Source organism: Sus scrofa, chromosome 14, assembly GCF_054392235.1.
Source record: "Sus scrofa isolate SSC_HxYL_T2T_F1_AM1 chromosome 14, Sscrofa_HxYL_maternal_Yorkshire_Landrace_v2.0, whole genome shotgun sequence".
NCBI lineage: Eukaryota > Metazoa > Chordata > Mammalia > Artiodactyla > Suidae > Sus > Sus scrofa.
The window spans coordinates 54,836,063-54,856,869 of NC_139396.1; the positions used below are offsets into that span (position 1 = coordinate 54,836,063).

Consider the following 20,807-nt stretch of genomic DNA (forward strand, 5'->3'; position numbering starts at 1 on the left):
AAAAAATCATTTAGATTCCAAAGTCATATCTGAAAATCTCCTGATTTAAAATATGCTCATTCTTGGTCAGGGGTCGGGGAAGTCACTAAGATTAGAGATGGGTTATCAGAGTTACCTCTAGACCTCTGACACTGGAGACCAAAATCCCTTCAATGCCCTCAATTCCCTCTCTTCTTCTCCCAAATGGAGACACTGAGAATTGGGAGGCAGGAGCTGGGAGAGCGTTGGCTCCAGTATGGACTCAGAGGCCACTGGTTCAGACCTACCATGGGTCCCTGGGAAATCCTTGGTTCAGCCTTACTGGCTGGGGTCAGCCTGAGACCCCCAGTCCCTGCTCCCCATTCACTCTGGACCTCCTCTGCACTAGCACCTGTGGGTGGAGCCCTTTGCCTGCACATGCATAATCCTCAGACCAGCGCTACCCCACCATCACCCAGTTTTGTGGCTACGAAAACTAATGTCCATACAGGTCAAGTGACAAGGTTACTCATGGGGCGAGAAGCAGAGCTGGGATCCAAACTCCGATCCCTAATGGCCTTGCTGCTCCCTGATCTCAGGGCCCACTCTTAGTTCTGCCCTGGACCCTCCTATTTTCTTTGTCTACTTACATGTGGCCTGAGATCCCCATGAGACACTTAAGGCCAGGGACTCAGGTCTGCCTTGTTCTACAGGGCCCAGGGGGGTTCCTGATATAATAGGAGGCCTGGTGAAGGGAGGGTAGGGGGGGAACTCAATATCCTTGACAATTGGCAGGGCAAGGGCACTGGCTATTCAGAATGGCCGCTGGTCTAAAGACTGATGCTGTTTCCTCACACCAGCCCTGCCTTGCCATCCACATTATCTTTTGTCAACAAGAAAACAAATGCCCTTGAGAGCAAGGGACAAGGTTACTCATAGGGCAAGTGAAGAGCTGGGATCTGAACTCAGATTCCTAATGGCCTTGGGAGAAGTAGAGGGAGGTATCTAAATTTTAAAATGAAGGTTTTTCTCATTTTTCAGGTATGGTGTGGCTAAAAGATCAGGAGACCATTGCCATTGAAAAGACAGCTCGTTTTCATTCACAGATGCCCAAGAGAAGGGGGCTCACCAGGCCATAGGGGCCACAGGAGGAAGCGCCCAGGTTGGTTAGGAGGCAGAATGTGGCCAAGAGCCTTGAATGTGGTTTCTGTGGGAAGGAGCAAGTGAGGCAGGAGAAACAAGCTTTGAATGGGCTAGTTTGAATCATGTCTGTGGGCTCTGGGCATAGGGCTGTCCCTGGTTGTTTGGTACCTGAACCTGAATGATTAGGGCAGGTGAGTAGTGGCTCAGAGTGTGATCAAGGATGGGAGTGGGGTGGGGGCTCTGGACTGGTGTTCAGCAGAAAGGAGTGCTTGCAGGTCTCTGAGAGGGGCCATCCTTCCAGAGTCAGCAAGGCCCCAGGTGGCCAAAGCATCAGAATAAAAGGAACTGCTTAATAAAGGCTAGGCCACTGGGAGCAGCTTAGAGACAGTGCTATTTATCAAGGGGCATGGAAGTATTTCAATATTTGGATACCTGTCTCCATCGTACCTGGGCACTCAGTTGAACTGACGCTGAGCCTGAAGAAAGGCCCTATTAGCAAATACCCACTGAATGGCTGAACTGTGGGGGATGAGACCTGACGTCTCCTCCCTTCCCCTATCTCAGGTGTCTTGGAGAATAACCATGGCCATGCTACTGCACACAGCCGCCCTTCCCTTTCCCTCAGGAGTCATCAGAGAGCCCACCGCCCCTTGCCCCAGGGAGGCCTGGGGGCTGGTGGTCGGCTGGGTTGCACTTACTGCAGAGACAGGGAGACTCCTCCACCAGCCCTCAGCAACCAGAGAGCAGAGCCCACGACAGGCCTTGAAACTCCCACCTGGTCTGGGGACTCCTGGGCCCAGGGCTCTGGGTGGGAGGGAGCTTCTCAGCAGCCCTACACACACACACCCCCCCCAATCCAGGGCCAGGTGTTGGCTCATTTAAGAGACTGTATTGATTTTCACATTATGATGCACAACTTGTGAAGCACTGAGAGGAGGGGGTGGAGGAGAAGCCCAGCCACTGATTCCAGGAATTTATTTCGAGACACATTAATTTGTTTCTTCCCTTCAAGGTCAAATCAAGTCATCTCCATAGATCACCATTGGCAGCGGCTGGCGGGCAGGTAGTTGGGAGGGGGTGGAGGTGGGCTGAGGAGAAAACTTTCCGGGAAGCTGGGTCAGGGGGGTGGAGGGTGGAGGCAGGAGCTGGGCACGCCCTGTCCCCAGCATCATCAGTGGAGGGAGAGCTCTGGAATATTCGTCTGTTATTTCTGTGGAGACCTCTGGGGAGGGGCCGAGTCATCTATTTTGAAGACTCGTGTCTTTAAGCTAGAAGCTCTCAGAACTGCAATGAGCTGGCTTTCTGGGTTCTGAGATCATGCCTTTGGTCTAATTATCCAGGGTGACCCACACTCACTGTTCATTCATTCATTCAATCAACACATACTGATTTCTGGTGGGTGGGCTCTCCCTTCTACCTGCTTGGGGTCTCACCATTCAGGAGCTCACAACTGGTGAATATGGAAATGAAAACTTGGCTTTTCTCTTTATCTCACCAGGCTCTCAAAGTGGAAAGAAACAGAGCAATGGTAACCTGAGCCCCAGCACAGGACCTTGCACTTGATACTGCCCAGGAAATATGCCCTGGACAAATATCAAATGAGTAGGGATTTTCCTCTTTATGTGAATGATTTCTCCCTCCAACCTTGAAAGCAGAGCAGTTGGGATCAGTTTGGGTTATTGTGATGATTGCTATTATTATTTTATGATGATTGTTATTATTTTTCTGCTACCCAAATACCTAAGCTGGTATAGGATGTGCAGTTTTGGAATGGGAATAATGGTGACGGGGCTCTGGCCAGCCTGGCGGGAGTCTGAGCTGAGAATCTAGAGAAGCTGCCAAAGAAGAGGGTGGAAGAGTCATCACTGGGGATGAGAGAGAGAGAGCAGTGTACTCAAAATTCTGGGAGCAAGAGAGCACCTGTCTGGTTAGAGAACAAAGGGAAGCTGGGTGCAGCTGGAGGCCTAGGGTGGTGGCTTAGGGGAGGGTGCAGAGCGGTAACCTGAGGAGAGATCCCATAATGCCTTGCAAGTCTTGCAAAGAAGCTTGGACTCAATCCTTTGAGCAAGAAGGCGGGGGACCATCCAAGGATTTTTAAAAGGGACATACCTTTCACTTTGGCTCATGTGTTTTCTTCTGCCTGGGAGGCACATGCCCACCCCTAACTCTGTTTGCTCAACTCCAACAAATGTGCCCGCAAAGCCCCGATTTGAAATATCACTTCTCTGCTCACAAGTTGGATGGATGCACTTAAGATATACTTACACGTGGCTTTGTTGAGAAAAAGGCAGGACAGGGTACTAGTTAATAGTTGAGTCATTCTCCCTGGGCCTGTTGTTGCTTACCAGTTGTGCCCTTAAGCCTTCCAGGCCTCAATGTTCTTATCTGTAAAATGGAGATAAGATTTGAGCCTACCTCATGTAACCAAGCAGGACCCTATGGGGCCTCCTCAGAATAGACCCCTCACCTCCACACCCTTCCTCCACCTGCCTCTTGTTTGTAGTAAAATATTAGCCTCCTAAACCTTCCCCAAGTTCCAGAGAAGAAATTTCCTCAGAGAGGTGAGAAAAGGCAGAAATAAAGGAAAACAGTCAAGCAAGACAAATAATAACAGTTGAGCCATTAAACAAAGTCAAGGACCTTTAGTTCCTCCTCATGGGCTATAGGTAATACTCTGAGCCAAATCCTTTGAACTGTTGTGCAGATACTGAAACCCCAACCAGGGGGGAGAAGTTAACTACCTGCTGGCCACAAGCATGGAGACCACAGACTGGTTGGAACCAGAAGGTTGATGGTGTTAACTCCCAATTACCTCACCATCAACCATTTAGAAGAATATCAATGAGCAGATCACAAACCTCAGCAACCCTCTCCCTCACCCTGTCTTCAAAAACTGTCCCCTGAAAGCCACTGAGGAGTTAGTTCAGGCCTTTTGAACATAGCTGCCTAGAGTCCTTGCTTGACACCTGCAGTAAACGTTTCACTTTCCTTCAACACAACCCCGTGTCAGTAAATTGGCTTTAGCGCTAGAGGGCCGCCGGATCCAGGTTTGGTTCCATAACACTCATAGGATTGCCTGGTGATTAAATCCATTAATACACATAAAGCACTCAGCATGGGGTCTGGCACACAGTAAGAATTTAGTGAGAGCTTTCTATTATCTGCCTGCCTCTGTTACTGGTCTGTGAGCTCCCTGTGGGCAGGGATCCTGGCTCACTGATTGCTGGAGGCTTGGCTCCTAGCATGAGACCAAAATAAATAAGCACTCAGGAAACAGTCACTGATTCCTGCTGTCACCTGGGCATTTGGAGGTGCTCTTAAAAAGCAGCTCAGCAACTCCTCATTAACTCTTCCAAAAACAAACATCTAGGTTTATTCCTGTAGGGCTTACCCAAGTCACTTCTCTTAGATGCAGTTTCTTCATTGTAAAATTAACATTTCCTTCCTGGGGTATCAGAGGATTAAATGAGATTGGCTCCAGGGATGGAGCATATGACCCCGGGTTTACCAATCAAAATACTGCTTTCCTGGGCTGTGCTTAGCTTGGGGATGGTCATGTGACTCAAGCTGGTCCAATAAGAATGACTCCCAGCAGAAGCATAGGCTGGCTTTTCTCAGTGGGGACTGGAATGTGGGGAGATGTGGGGCTATAGTGATCACAGTTGTCTTGTGACCACAGGAGAGGACCCAGGGATATGGAGGGGTAGGAGCAAGGGGGGTTGGGGCAACAGGGAGACTGGGAATGGAGCTGACACTGCAGGACCAAGAGACAGAGAGAAGAAACTGAGTTCTGTTAACTTAGAGACTGAAAGCAGCATTTATCTTAGACTTCTCAGGTGTGCCCAATAAATAACCCTTTTGCTGAAATCAGTTTGAGTAGGGTTTTCTAGCACTTAGCAAAGAAACAGTTCTAAATGATGCACTGTATCTGCCAGCAGACCTGCTTCCCACCACCCCTACTGATTCTGGGCTCCTGGCAGCATCCGTGTGTGGCAAGTTTTGTACTGTTGATGGCCCTTTCAGCAGTTACACCCCTGTCCCCTTTCCCAAAACAACCTTGTTTTTTTAGGCAGCAATGTTCCCGGCCTCAAAGGACAAATCAATATTGATCTAAGCCCATCATGTGATCCCTTTCCATCTGCCAGTGATTGGCTGCAGGGAACCCAGGTGACCCAGTTTGGGTTAATGAAATAAAAGACAGAAAGCTGCTGAGAGAAAGCTTCTGGAAAAGATCTGATTAAAAGAGAAAGCCAGACAAGAACACTTTTTTACCCTTGTCTTCTCTGCCTATATATTGTCATATGAGGCTGAGATGCTTGGAACTGCTACAGCCATCTTGCAAACATGAGGATAGAACTTTCGACTTGTCAGAGATGGCAGAGGGAAAAGAAAAAGACTCTGGGTTCTTCGTGGCATAACAGTGAAAAAAGTAACTCTGAAATCACTCATATCTAAACTCCTTATAAAGTTAGACAGACGTTTATGTTATTTAAACTGCCTCTGCATTGGGCATTATTATTCACAGCCAGAAGCATCCCTAGTTGATGTTGGATATCTAAGTGGTACAGCCTTTAGTTCACATGAAAACAACACACAAGGCTAAGAACATCAGCTCCTTTATTATTATTATTATTATGTACTACCATTTCCCCCTAAACAACAGCACAATTCAAAAAACAATGACACACACATCCCACCCATATACACAACACCACTAGTCTGCCTGCCAGGCTGTCTGGCCTTTGATTGGTTCCTGGTAGAGCTGTCTGGAGACAGCCCCCTCTGTAAAAATCCCGACTTGGACATAGGAGACACAAGAAAGGGGGGCCTTTAGCCAGAAAATAAACTAAGGGGCTTCCAGAGTCTTCAAGGAGGGCCAGCTTGGGAACATGCTATAAATGCCTGGGTGGAGGGCAGAAGGCACTGTTTCTTTTCATGTGGCTGTTAGATAAATCCCAGATGGGGATGTAAGACCTGTCTATAACCCTTTGTAAACCAGGGCTGCAGAAACACCGTGGGGTGAGCTACTGGGCTCCATCAAGCAAACCATGGGGCAGGCATGGACACTGGGAGCCCAGAATGGGAATCTGAGTGATGGGGAGGTCCCCAGAGAAAAGCAACCCCTGCATTAGCTGCAAGGTAAGATACAATGTGAAATGTTATGTCCCCTTTTGTTTTGCAACTGTAGAATGTGCAATATTTTCATTGCAATAGAAAAGGGAAAGAAAGAAAAACTCCCAGCCTTTTGGCCTAACGCAACAGAGTATGGCCTGCCAGTTGCGCCATCTTGCGGGAAAACCTACTGCTACGCTATCCAGGGAATCTGGTCAATCCATCCCGACCCCCAACATTTTACTTGCACTAAATCTATGAGTTCAGCTAAAGTAATGTATCCTGGAATCAGAGAAGCCCTGGGGTTGGGGAGGGAACAAGGAAGGGCCAAGACTGGGCTCTCAAGTACAAGTGACTTCCTGGTTGTCTTGGGGAAGCTCGTTGTTGAAACTGCTCTCTCCAAATGGTGAGTAAGGGGGGACCTGGGGAGCTTCGATGATCAGCAGGCCTTCTGGGGAAAGCGAGGCAAATACTGTCACAGGATCCACCTCTGCAGGAAGCCTAGGAGAAACACAAGATTCATTTATTATTTAAAATAATTTTTTTTTTTTTTTTTGCATGCCCCAGGCCAGGGATCCAACCCATGCCATAGCAGTAACCTGAGCCACAGCAGAGGCAACACTGGATCCTTAACCCACTGAGTGAGGGAGGCCAGGGATAGAACTTGCATCCTTGTGGGTACTAGTCGGGTTCTTAACCTGCTGAGCCACAATAAGAACTCCTGAAAAAAAGTATTTTTGGTAAGAGCTTAGGCTTCAAGGGCATACAATGCTGGGTTTGAACCCTGGCTCTGCCCCTTTCTATCTATGTGATCTTGGGAAGGTCACTCAGTGGTTCTGAACCTGTTTCCTCATCTGCAAAATGGGAATAATAATATTAAACTTGCAGAGTATTCAAAGCTCTAGAATGAGATGATCTGACCATGCTCTGCAAATGGTCAAATGATGCTTCAACAGCGACTTAAAACAGACCCATGGGCCCAGCTATTTGGTCCCTGGTTGAGGTCTCAGAAATGACCACCACTACCCTCCCTTTATAGAATAGAAATAAGAAGTTACAGTAAATGACATTTTCATTTGTCATGTGGCTGCTGGAGGATGGTTCACTACACATTGAGTTACTGGCGGAAGTGATGGAAAATAGGCAGCTTGCTAGATAAACGGGTCAGGCTGGCCAATGGCTAGACTTCAGATGGCAAAATATTCTAAGATGCTTAGAATGAGCCTTGATTTGGATCACCTCTTAACTATCTCTTAGCAGGTCATGGTGTTATTCCTAAAACACATTTATAGGCATTACATGGTTGGAGCTTCCTGAAAAGCGCAGAATGTTTAATAGGTAGGAATTAATAGGACTGTTGCATGATACCTTTACTAGAGACTTGAGGAAATCAAATGCCAGGCTCAGTGAGCTGAAAAGCATCAAAGAGGGGATTGCTGAGTCCAAATCTGGTTCCACTTATGATTTGGGGATTGTTTTGGGTGATTGAGGCTATCTGGGGCATGATTTCAACAACCAGCTGTTGGAAATGTATGACCATGTTATGACCTCCTTGGGATTCCATTATTAATAAAAATCATGAAAACTGTGACCTTCTGAGCACTTTCTATGTGTCAGGGGCTTCACCGGAATCATCTCACTTAGTTGCAGTGATCCCACCAGGCAACTTCTGTTACCATACCATCCCCAAATTACAGATGAGGTCAGAGAGGTGAACTGAGTTGCCCAAGGTCACATAGCCAGCAGGCAGCCGAAGGGAAGAGAAGTGAAAGCCTGGTCTCCAAACTCAGAGTAGCTGGTTGTGATGCTCTACTGCCTCCCTTAGCATCAGCCTTGTGAAAAAGGTCACTGGTAGAGAAAGCCACAAGATTCAATCACCATAGGTGCCAACCATTCTGGCTGGCTCTGCCCTGTTATAAACGCAGGGGTCTTGCTGAAAGGATGAGGAAAAAGGGTAAGCCCATTCTGATCATGGGTGGGGCCCTTCCTGGAGGGGCTGGAGAGTTTTCTTTCTGTGAACAGCAACCTGTAGCCACATGAATTGCATTTACCATGGAGACGCCTGCCAAATCGGAGCCACGGAGATTAATAGGGGGCCTGTGGGGAAGGAGGGAACAGAAAGGGAACTTGGGAAGTTGCCAAGTCAAACTTCTGAAGTAGAGACAAGGCCAAAAGTGGGGACGTCCCTCTTGGCTGCAGATGGAGGCTGACTCTGTTTAACCCCTTGCACGCCAACCTGGGACAATATGACAGGGCAGCTGTGGTCCACAAGCATGGACTTTACAGGCAGGTAGACCCAAGTTCAAATTCTGGCTCTTCCAGAATTGTATGACCTTGAGCCAGTGATCTCACCTCTCTGAACATATTTCCTTGTCAGAAAAGGGGATTTAAAAGAGCATCTGTCTCTTAGGGTGGTGTGAGAATTATGTGGGATAATGAATGCCAAGGGCTTAGCACAGTGCCTGGCATACAGTAAGTGCTCAGTAAGTTTCAGTCTCTCTATTGTTATTGTAGGTGATGGTCATACAAGTGGGAACCTTGACAGCTGTGAATATTTAGCACAATCACTGACCCATGAAATGTCAGGGCTGCAAAGGACCTCGATTATCCAGGACAATGCACTCATATCACATGTGGAGAAATGCAGGCCCCAAGATGGGGACAGGCTCGTTCAACAGGTCTCACCAGGTGACCTCTGTGTTGAACCCACCTGGTGGGAAAGTTATTCCTCCTCATTAGTTTATATAGAAGTGAAAGCCTCAGCTCGGTATTCACATGCCTTTAACACCTTAGCCTCTATCTTTTGCTATCTTCTCTCTTTTAACAAAGAGCTGATCAATGACTTAGACCCTCAGGCAGGCAACACTATCTATTTTGCTTTCATCAGATTTATTTTACCATTGCCTTCTTCAGTGAATGTTTTACTGATGAGAACTGAACCTTATCAAAAGCCAGTTGATGGGAAAAAAAGTCATGAGCAAATACTATTAAGCATGTAAGGCAAAAAAATAGCTGAAGATGGCATGCACACGACTCCTTTGGTCTCCCCTAAGTAAGAAGGTCATGGCCTTTGAAGGTGGTGAGACCTGTGTTCAAATCCCAGATCTGCTCATTACTGTCTATGACAGTTGAGTCCCGTTATCTTCTGAGCTTCAGTTTTCTCATCCACAAGATGAGCTTAGTAATACCTACTCCATAGGATTCTTGGGAAGATGGAATAAAAGGTTTAAATCTTTAAACCTTTTATCGTGGCTCTGGACACACAGGTGTCAGCAAATGGCAGATCAGATGCCTGCTTTGGTTCTGGGCATCTTCCATTGATGACTTCCTGTATCCCCTTGTCCTCTCAGTCCAGTTGGGTTTGGAAAAGATCCCATCTACAGACTCTGCCCTGTACCCAACCTCACTGGCAAATTCCAAGACCTCTCCCCTCTCTCCCTCATCCACTCAAAATGGGGCCTTTCACATGTAGACGGATGCGTTGAGAAGAATTTCCTAGCCCCGTGGCTAAAGCAAACAGCTGTAGCAGCTGGTCTGGGAGGAAGTCTCCAAGGATCTCAGCCTGGCTGGAGTACCTTCCCTGTTCTCTAGTGACTGGAGTTCTTCCTGGGAGAGGGACTGAGACCCTTAAGATGGAGTCAGGGCCATCCCAAACCCTAGCCTTCCTGCTTGGTGTCTAGGGTCTGGGTGGGAGGTCCAGGAATCCCAGTGGCTCTTGTGTGACTCCAGCCTTGTGGAGTCTTTAACAGCATTAGTTCCCATGGACTAGGCGCACATGGTGCTAAAAGCTTTCTACACATCCGTCCTTCCTCATCCTGAGGGAATGAGGGGATATGGGAATGGAAGCTCAGAGCAGTTCAGCAAGTTGCTTTAAGTTACTCACTCAATTATGGCACCAGGACTCCTAACACTCAGAGGTGAATTTAACAACTGGCATACCTGGACATCAACCCAGTGGAATGAACGGATCCATGCCTCAGTGACGGGGGTGGGGTGGGGTGGGGTGGTCCTGGGGAACATGGGGAGGTTTGGAGGGACCCAGGGACAGGGTCAGGACAGCCAGTTGACTCAGGAGAGCCTCCGGGGGCTCTTGGCAATGGTTAGTCCAATATTGTAACAACCAACCCAGCTTAGCTGCTGAGCCCCAGCTGAACCGCAGCCCTGCCTCCAGCAGCTTTAGGCATTTCTCTCTGGTCAAGTAACTCCCAGCAGGCTGTTTTCCCAGAGGCCTCAGAGATGGCAAGGTCCATGAAACGGCTGTCTTCGAGAGATGATGAATTTGCCAACTGCGTTCCAGCTCAGTCCCTTTCCCAGCTTTGCCCAGCCTGGGATTCCACCCTGAGACCTCATTTCAGTCTCTTAAAAGAAACATCAGCCCTCCCCCTCCCTCTTGCTCATCGTTCCCCTCTCAGCAAGGTTTGATCTGGCTGTGGTACTAGGGAAAGGGGTAGGTCTTGGGGATAGCCAGAGAGCCAGTGCACTTGAAGAAAACAGGCGATTGCCTTATCAGGAAGTGTCCGCAGGCTTCTAAGTACTCCAGAGGCGCCGGGTGGGTTAGGGATGGGCACAGGCTGGAAGAGACAGGACTGCAGAATCCTAAAGCTGAAAGAAGTCTCAGAATTCAGGGCATTCAGTCTCTCTAGACACAGGGCATCTTTGTCATGGTGCGGGGAGGAGTCAGGGAGTCAGTAACAACGACAATAATATCCAACCGCCACTTTCAAGGACCTCATCTCATTTTCTGTTGGTAACTCCGCAAGGCTGGAATGAGCATCCATCCATCCCTTTCACGGATGAGGAGAGGGTGTTCCTTGCTCAAAGGATGAACACTGTGAACCCAGAGTTCAAGGGCCTGTTTGGGGCCATTGAAAATGCTAATTTTAAGGACCTCGGGTACATCGCTTCACCTCCGGGAAATTTAGTTTCCCTAGAATACATGAGGGTAATGTCTCTTTTCCCCACTGCATCCCTCTGTGGCAAAGCCTAAGTGGGACTGGGAAAAGATTTTGGGGCCAGGAGCCCCCGCTGAATGGGGGAAGGTGCATGTGTGAAGCCCCAGGCCATCAGCGTCTGTCTCTTCCTCCTACAGGTATGGCCATCAGGGTCTTGGTGTCGCTTTGATCCAGGGACTCAGCCTGGTGGTCTTCCTGCTGCTGGCGTGATTCCCCAGCCTCAAAACCCCTCTAGACAGTGAGAGAGGATGATGTCAGGGTACCTTCCAGCTGGATTTTTAGGGATGCTCCAGGAAAGGGACACATTCTCCCAGCCACAGGAGACCAAGAGCAAGCAGCCTTCGAAGGATGCTACGGGGGAGCTGGGGGCATGCGCAGAGGGTCTCTATGACGGCGATGGAGATCCTCTCTGTCATGTCATGGGAGTGTGTGAGAGCCCTGATTTTCATGGAATTGTGGACAAGTCATTTTGTCTCTCTCAGTCTCAGATTCCTCATCCACAACGTGGGATTGCTAATCCCACCTCATGGGGCACTGAGCCGATCAGATGGCACATGGTCTAGGCACCCTACCCTCCTTCCTGGGAACCTAGTGCAGGTTTCCTGTGATATCTTCTACCCTGTAGGTGTGAGGGTTCAACTCCCTGACCTTGGAGGCAGGGGTGTCTTGAAGGAGAGAGGCCCAAGAGGGAGAGAGGCACCCCCATCCCGACTCCAAGACTACCCTGAAATCCAAATGCCCAGTTACTTACTGAATTTTCTTGGTGAAGTTCTTAGAAACGATGCCGCCTTCCTGCTGCTTCTCCTCGTGTTTGCCTGGAAGGGAGAGGAAGGCCACCTGTCAGCACCTATGTCCCTTGGGCATCGTTCAGGACTTGGCTCCCACTTCTCTTTGTGGCTGAGGGCTTGGTCTAGAGGCTCCAGTTGTCTGAGCCTCCAGTCCCTCATCTTCTAAGTGGACCCCATTCGATACCACCTCCCAGGCTGCTGTGAAGATGCAGTGAGATGAAGGGCAGGTCATGAGGCCTTGACTGTGGTTTGTGGACAATGATGAGCTACACTCAGGAAATCACAGAGACTATCTCCTGCTTCCCAAATGCGGCCCTGCATCTTCCAGATCTTGCATCTCACCCCTCTCTCCCAGTTGATCAGGGGAACCCTGAGGCTCACAGCCCAGAATGGGTAGAGGAAAAAAAGTGAGGCTAGGGAGTTCCCCTTGTGGCTCAGTGGGTTAAGAACCCAACGCAGTCTCTGTGAGGATGCAGGTGCGATCCCTGGCCTCACTCAGTGGGTTAAGGATCCGGCGTTGCCGTGAGCTATGCTGTAGGTCACAGATGCGGTTCAGATCTGGTGTTGCTGTGGCTGTGGCTGGCAGCTGCAGCTCTGATTCGACCCCTAGCCTGGGAATTTCCATATGCCGAGGGTGTGGCCCTAAAAAGAAAAGAAAAAAGTGGGGCAAGTTTGCACCCAGTTGGTTTTATAACACACAGAGCCCTTTCCCAGCTCTGAGGATGGGCTTCTTTCGAACCCTTGTTTACTGATGTGAAAACTGAAGTCCAGGGACAAGTCCAAGGTCACTTAGCTAGAGGGTGGCAGCCCTGGCCTCAGAATCAAGTCTCTGAACCTAAGCCAAGGGCTGGGGTCCAATGCCCCTCTGCCTATTCCAGCTTCTGATGTGTTTTTTAAGCCCCATTATCTGGACCTAGTTCTGGAACTGCCTGGAAGCAAGGCTTCAATGTGCTAAAAAACAAAACAAAACAAAAACATCCAAAGGGGGCTTTCCCTCAGAAATGACACACGAGCCCCAAAGATGTTAAAGTCTGCCTGCCCTTCCTCCTCCAGGCTGGCAGGCGAGGGCTTTTTTTTTTTTTTTTTTCCATTCCTTAGGAAGAAAGAATGTGATATTACAAGAAGGCTTAGACCTAAACCGGCTGTCATCTTGCAATTTGTATAACAAATTCGGAGCCTACTGGCCCCTCCTCACTTTTTTTTTTTTTTTTTTTTTTTAAATGGAGAAAGCATCTCTAGTTTCTCTTTAAAAAATGGGATTAGTGCCCAGCTGAGCCATTAGGGACTTGTTACTATTCACTCCTCATCTGTGGGGCCACATTCCAGCTCCAAGAATCCTCATTTACATGGGGACATGGTTCTGAGGGGCTCTAGAGTCTAGACTGTAAATAACCTTGTGTAATATGCTGTTTTACTGCAGTCAAAGTTCTTGGTTTAAGCTGACAAGTTATAGGCGATTACATCATTAATTACATTTTTATTATTCATTATTCCTCTATAATTTTTTTTTTTTTTTTTAGGGCTGCACCCGCAGCATATGGAAGTTCCCAGGCTAGAGGTTGAATCAGAGCTATAGCTGCCAGCCTACACCACAGCCACAGCAATGTGGGATCTGAGCTGCATCTGTGACCTACACCTTAGCTCACAGCAACACCGGATCTCTGACCCACTGAGAGAGGCCAGGGATCGAACCTGCATCCTCATAGATACTAGTTGGATTCATTTCCGCTGTGCCAAAACAGGAACTTCCCATTATTCCTTTAGTAATAACTTTTTCTGATTATAAGACAATGCATGAATATGTTTGAAAATGTAGAAAATAAAGGAAAAAAACCAAACCCCTCTGTAATTCCATCACCCCAAGGAAACCACATTTTGTACATGTTCCAGACTTTTCTGTTACTTAGAAATGCATAAATGTTATATAGTATAGATATATCACCTATTTATTCAAATAAGATCATATTGTATATTATGCCTGAAATGTGTTTTTATCTCTTTCTGACATGTTACAATTATTTTTCCATATGACACCAAGTATTCTTTGACATCATGACTTTTAATGGCTCCTTTAATCATAAGCTTTGGCTGAGACAGTTTCTGACATTGGAAGAAATTCACTGCACTGAATTTTTTTTGGCCTTGCCAGAGGCATGCAGAAGTTCCCTGGCCTAGGATCGAACTTGAGCCACAGCAGTGATAACACCAACTCCTTAACAGCTAGGCCACCAGGGAACTCCTGCACTGGATATTCTTCTTCTTCTTTTTTTTAAACAACTGCATATGGAAGTTCTCAAGCTAGGGGTCGAATTGGAGCTGTTGCTGCCAGCCTATGCCACAGCCACAGCAATGCCAGATCTGCTGCATCCGTGACCTACTGGGCAGCTTACGGCAATGCTGGACCCTTAACCTACTGAGTGAGGCCAGGGATGGAACCTGTATCCTCATGGATACTAGTCGGGTTCTTAACTCCCTGAGCCACAGTGGGAACTCCTGAATATTCTTATAGCTAGGTTTTCAAATCTGGCTTGATAATGTCCTAGAATAAATTCCAAGTTCTAGAATTTCTAAGGCTTGAGTATATACTGCTAAATTTCCCTTAGAAAAGGCCGCATCAACGTAGTCGCCTACCAACTGGGCAGAGAGGGGTACATTTATAGGAATTCGTTTTCAAAGCAGAGTGCCTGTCTAACCAGAACATACTATTCCATGATCATGCTGCCACTTGAGGCTGAGTTTATTCTGCCTGCCAAGTCCGTGACCACCAGCTGCCCAACTCTAACACAGGCCCGTGGCCAGAGGAACACTGTCTGTGTCCTGGTCCCTTCCCCAAAGCCTAGGCCTCCAAAGACCTGCTTCCTCAAGGGACAGACCAGTGCCTCTGACTCAGCCTTTTTGCACACTTGGTGTCCTGGAAATAATAAATGATGATGATGATGATGGTGGTGAGAATAATAATAGCAAACTCTTACACAGCGCTTCCTTGTGTCCACAGCTGTTCTAAGCACCTGACTGACACCAACTCTAATTTCTCATAAAAATCTTAAGAGCAGGTACTTTATTATCTTTTTTTGGGGGGTGGGGTCTTTTTTTGTCTTTTTAGGGCCAAATCCACGGCATGTGGAGGTTCCCGGGCTAGGGGTTGAATTGGAGCTGCAACTGCGAGCCTACACCACAGCCACAGTAATGCAGGATCCGAGCCATGTCTGCGGCCTACACCACAGCTCACTGGATCCTTAACCCACTCTGAGCAAAGCCAGGGATTGAAGCTGCATCCTCATGGATACTAGTCAGGTTCATTACTACTGGGCCACATGGGAACTCCCTCCTATATACATTTTCTACCACAGAAATATTTTATTTTTACAAACAGAAAAAAATAATGATGATTCTTAAAAAAAAAACAAAAAACAAAACTCATCTCATCTGGAAAAGGGAACCACCAGTTTCTCAATATGCCACTAAGAAATGTAGGTGACAAGGAGCAGGAATCAGCACTTCAGGGAAAGCCATCAGCCCCACTAAAGAAAGAAGGTACTATTTCCAGAGGCGGCAGAGGCCCTGGGACTAAGGAGAAGGGGCGGAACAAACCCTTGGGGCTTTCCAGCCCCTTCCTTGGCCAGGGCCTGGGCCAGTGGCCCATGAAGAGAACATTTCTTGGCTAGTGGCTGCAGGGTTGGGAAGAGGTGTGTGTGAGACAGGATGGAAATCGGCTAGTCTAGCATTTTCCAAATACTCCCCTGGAACTAGACACTCATATGTGGTCAGATAAGACAGGGCCGCCTCTCAGAGACTCATAAACTGCTTTAGGAAATTCAAGGCCCTGATAAGTCCTGCAATGAGGAGACCTGTTTATAATTTTGTTTCATCGGCTACCTTCTAAAATCCTGGGAAACCCTCCCAAACCCCCATTTATCAGATGTGTAGTGATATCTTAAAACCCATCATTTAGCAAATTCTGATCTAGTCTAACTCCTCATAAGACCACGGGTAAAGGTGAGGCCCAAGAAGTGGTAAGATTTGCCCCCAGGCCATTCAATTAGGAGCAGATTTAGCCAACCTGACTCAGAACTGTCTAGGCAGGCCTGACTTTGAACTTCAGAGCTTGTTATAGAGAAACAGGTGATCATAGGTGCGTTACTGTCTTTGGGCCTCAGTTTCCCCATCTGTAAAATGGGTGTAGCAAACCTATATATATTTCCTTGGTGGTCCACAGGAGGAACTGGTGAGCCAACATATGTCTGCATTTAGCACTGCTTGAGGAAGAATAGCTGTGTCATTAAGTGAGGTAGGATGGGAGACTGATCTGGCTTCCCATGTACCTTGAAAGCTGCTTTTTAACTGGAGCCCCTGACATGGATCTGTTTTTTTTAAATCCCTATTATACAAGTCTCGGGGGACTGGGATGCCATCAAGCCGAGGTTGCTAATGCAGGGCTATGAAACATGTACAACCTAGAAAGGCCTTGTCTGTCTGTCTGTCTGTCTTATTTTAGCCTCCAATGACCCCGTTTTACAGATGTGGAAACGGAGGCTCTGTGACTGACTCAAAGCCTCTGGATTAGTAAGGTACTCAGCTGGGATCTCAGCCTGGAGCTGCCAGACCACACCCGTTAAGAAGCACTTAGAAAGGAGGATAGATGAAAAAGCCCTCCAGGCCGCACAGAGGTCTCCTGGGCCAAAGGGCATGGGAGACCCTTCACCCTGGGGTGGAACCCTGATTAAAACAAAGACAAGAAGAGTGGTGATAATAATCACCTTGTTTGCAGAGTGCCAGGCAGACACTATTATTAGCTCCCTTTTACAGACACTCTGCATTTATTATCATAGGGTGTCTGTGCATATTTAATCTTCTCTACAGCTCTGCAGGATGGATATTATTATGACCGCCTTTCTTCAGATGCGGAAACTGAGGCTCAGAATGGTGAAAAGACTTTCTTGTCCATATCCAACCAGAGAGTGAACAGCGGTGGTGGGATTTGAACCCAGGTCTCGAAGAGCATCTAGCATATACAAATGTGGATATATGTATTTGTGTGCCTAGCATTGTAATGACAACATCAACAACAATAACAATACTGATCCTTTGTGTTCTAGGCACTCTGGGCACACTTCACGTGCATTATCTCCTTGAAGACAACAATCCTTAGGCAGTGTAGCCATGTCTGAACCCCAATTTCCAGATAAGGAAACAGCACAGAGAAGTGGTTTCAGATGCCTGGCTCCCCAGCCAACTCACAAAGCCCTGACTGCCCCCTCCATCCATACAAGGACCCACCACACCTTCCGGAGCCACTGATATTTATAATTTTGCCCTGGGAGGTTTTGAAAGCATTATCCCCCCCCTACCCCCACACCCCCCCCCCAACCTCCCGCCCCAGGCTTGTTCCTGCCCAACCTGTCTGCAATGGCTTTTATTGATTTTCTGGCTGGTGGAGCCTGCCAGGAACAAGCTCTTTTTAATGGAGCGTTAATTGGGAGGGAAGGGACTGAAAGCCTTTTCCCTGCCACCCTGCTTAACAGGGACTGAACCTCCGACTCCTCTTTCCTGTTCTGCAAAACATCCTGTCTCCCAGGCTGGGATGTGGCGTGGGCAGCCCCAGACTCATCCGACTGCTGACTCACGGCGTGACCTTGGAGGAGTCCCTGCCTAGGCCTCAAACTCCTCAGCTGCAAAATGGGACCTGACACCCATGCAGCATCTCAGGGCTAGAGTGAGGATGATTTGTGAGCAGGAATATACAGGTTGTCGCCCTGGGCACCTGCTGGGTGCTCAGCAAACCATCGATTTGCTTCTGGTCTCCTCACCCTGGGCATGATTCCTGGTCGGCCTTGAGCAGGTTTTGGGCCTCTATTTCCTCATTTGTGAGGAGATAGGCAGGACTCACCTCCTCTGGTTATGTTCAGAGATGCCACAGGCAAAGTGCTGAGCACAGTTCCTGGCAGAGAGTGAGGGTCTATCAGGGTTACCAAGTTGCCTCCCTATACTGACGACTCTGCCTCAGTTTCCTTCCTGGGGACCAGAGAAGGTGTTTCTCTTGAATCCTGTGCTAGGTACTATCATGACACAGCAACAGGCACCCCCCTCCCGGACAGTGTCTTGATGCTGGGGTGCAGGAACCCCACTTTCTTTCCGGCTTTTTCCACCTTTTATATCTGCAAAGCTTTTTCTTTATATTAAATTCTATCAAAACTCTCCATGTGGCTTTTTCCCTCTTGTTCGCTGGTTGATGCAGTGCCCAAAGGACCCAGCAGCTGAGCCAGGTTAAAATTTCTCCTGGAAGCCAGGAGAGGAGTGCTTTTCGGTAAAGATAGCTTGTATGGGCTGCATTCCTGGGCCCTGAAGTCACCTGTGTCCTGCTGTCACAGCTTCCCTTCTTAGGGAACGGTCCCTTGGCTATTCCAGGTTGAAGCCCACACTGCCCCCCCACCCCAAGTCTCTCTCCCCCCACTGCTCCCCACTCACCAGACACCTCCACGTAGCCATCCTTGGTCTTTACCATCAGCTCCTCCGGCTTAAAGCTGTGCACGTTGACACACACTTTCCAGGGCTCCCCAGGGAAGGGTGGGGGGCTCCTGCCCTCGGCAGGGACCCCAAATCTGGCCATCGACGTTGGCCCCCGGGGCACCATGCCCGACCTCAAGGTCCCTGGCCAGGCAGAGGAGAGACGAGGCAGGGCCCAGTCGGGCCAAGAGGCAGTCAGGTCGTCTGGGAAGGGGTCCATGCCAAAGCCATCGTCCAACAGGCGGGAGGACAGAGGGGAGTCTCGGAAGGGGTCCCGGCGCCGGCGGCTGGCGTAGTGGCAGGGGAAGGGCATCTGACCGTCAGCCATGGTGGCCGCTGAGCTAGAGGGGAAACGGAGGCTCAGAGAGAGGGAGCCACCTGCTCAAGGTCTCACACAGCAAGGTGGTGTGGGTATGCGGGTCTTCCAAGCTTATTCTTCAGCTTCGGAATAATGCTGAACCATCCACTGCCAGGGACGGAGGCTGTCACACCAGGCCGGGGTCCCAGCCTCCAAAGACGCTCCAGCCACCAAAGCCGACCCCTAGCTGGTCCAGCAGAATTCTCCAGGCCCCCTTCTCCACACCAGCCTCCCCGGAGAACAGCCAGCCACCCTCCGCCCAGGCGGTCCAGGCTCTCAGCCAGAGCCGCTGGTGGAGCCGGGAGCTTAATAAACACCGAGGACGCAGGCCTAGAAACTTCTCCTTGCTTCTGGGCTGGGAGCCTTCTATTTATTGCTGCTGGGGGCTGGAGGCGGGTTTTGCAAGTGCCTCCTGTCACAGGAGTATTCGGAGGTGATGAACCAGCCCCCCGAGAATCCCGCGGAGGGAACAGCTGGGCTCCCAGGGGGCTGGGAGGGGCCTTCTCTGCCAAGTTCTGCCAGCCTCTCCGGACACTCCTCCCCCAGCTGCGCTCCGCTCCGCCCCCCTCCCGCTCCCGCTCCCGCTCCCTCTCTCTCCCTCCTCGGGAGCCCGCCCCCAGCAGGGCACTAAGGCCTGGCTATTAATAACCCTCGCCTGGCTGAGGGCTCAGGTCACCCTCTGGAAATACCTTCCCCAGAGCCTGCTGCATCCTGCCTACCCCCTGGGGACCTGGAGAAGGGGAGGAGAGAGACAGGAGCCTAGCGGTTTTGCAGGAAGATGGCCCAGGGTTGCAATCCCTCCCCACTTCTTCTTTTTTTTTTTTTTTTCTTTTTTTTGCTGTGCCCCCAGGGCAATCGAAAGTTCCCTGGGCCAGGGATCGAACCTGCACCACAGCGGCAACCCAAACCGCTGCAATGACAGCGCCAGCTCCTTAACCCACTAGACCACCAGGGAACTCCTGCCATCCCCACCTTCTAACCCTCCAGCATCTTCAAGCTCTTGGAGCTCACCTTTTGCACCCTCTGAGCGGAGTCACCATTCTTCCCCAGGTGGCTGTGAGCTGTCAGTTTTCCCTCCTGTAAAATGGAGAGTAATAATAGCCTCCTCACCATGAGGTCATCCTCCTTAAGCATTCGGCAGACTGACATTTTATATTTTCAATGTTGCTTCTCAATGACATAAAACTTGCTAGATGCCAGGCCCTGATCTAAAAATGCTTTACAAACATTCACTGGCTTCATCCTCACCAACAGTCCTGTGAGGCAAGGGTACTGCCTTATCCCCAGCTTACAGAAGGGGAAACCACCATAGGGAGTGTTAGCCAGTGGTAGCTTCTATTACTACGATGACAGTTAATAATGATAATTACCCAAAGATGCTGAATTCAAGGAGGGTGTCCGGTCTGAAACTCCAAGCCCAGAGAAGACCTCTTTTCTGGGTTTCCCTGCCCCTCCGTGCCCTTGAATTTACACCTTGTCCTTTGATCTCAAGGCCCCTTGAGCTCCCATTCCAGTTTTTGATCTGTCCCCAGCAGGTGTGCTGTCTGGGGGCGTGCCATCCTCTCTCTCAGGGCTTAGGGTCTGGGCCCCGCCTTCCTTGTGGGGTGGGGTGGGCTGGGCTGGGGGTGTTAAGGAATTCAGTGAGTCATGGGTTGAGAAATCCTTTTGGTATTAAGCTGGGCCCACGTGAGGCAGTTTGCTAAAAATAATAGTATGGAAAACAACAACAGTCCCCATCATTCCTGCCTGCTCTGTACCTGCCACGCAGTGAGCAGCTGCCCTGAACCCTCACCACTGCCACGCGGGCGCCGTCACCACGCCCATTTCGCAGATGAGGAAACTGCGGCGAGCGTGGTCCTCGCACACCGCTGGGGGGCGGCACGACCTCGGTGGGGACCCGAAAGTCTGTGCGGAGCTGAAGGATCCAGACCCCGCCGCTACTGCCACTGCACCCCCCCCCCCCCCCGCCGCCCAGTCTCTGGGCCCAGGAAA

The 20,807-nt window shown here is 49.4% G+C and overlaps 1 protein-coding gene across 1 annotated transcript; it reads right to left on the bottom strand.

The window, feature by feature from the left end:
• Positions 1-5,701: 5,701 nt before the first annotated feature.
• On the bottom strand, positions 5,702-19,161 carry HSPB8 (heat shock protein family B (small) member 8). Its single transcript, XM_001929585.6, has 3 exons — positions 18,419-19,161; positions 11,917-11,980; positions 5,702-6,714 (listed from the first exon to the last, which is right to left on the bottom strand). Exons 1-3 carry the CDS (start codon positions 18,783-18,785, stop codon positions 6,555-6,557), a joined length of 591 nt encoding a protein of 196 aa, XP_001929620.1. The 5' UTR covers positions 18,786-19,161; the 3' UTR covers positions 5,702-6,554.
• Positions 19,162-20,807: the final 1,646 nt, after the last annotated feature.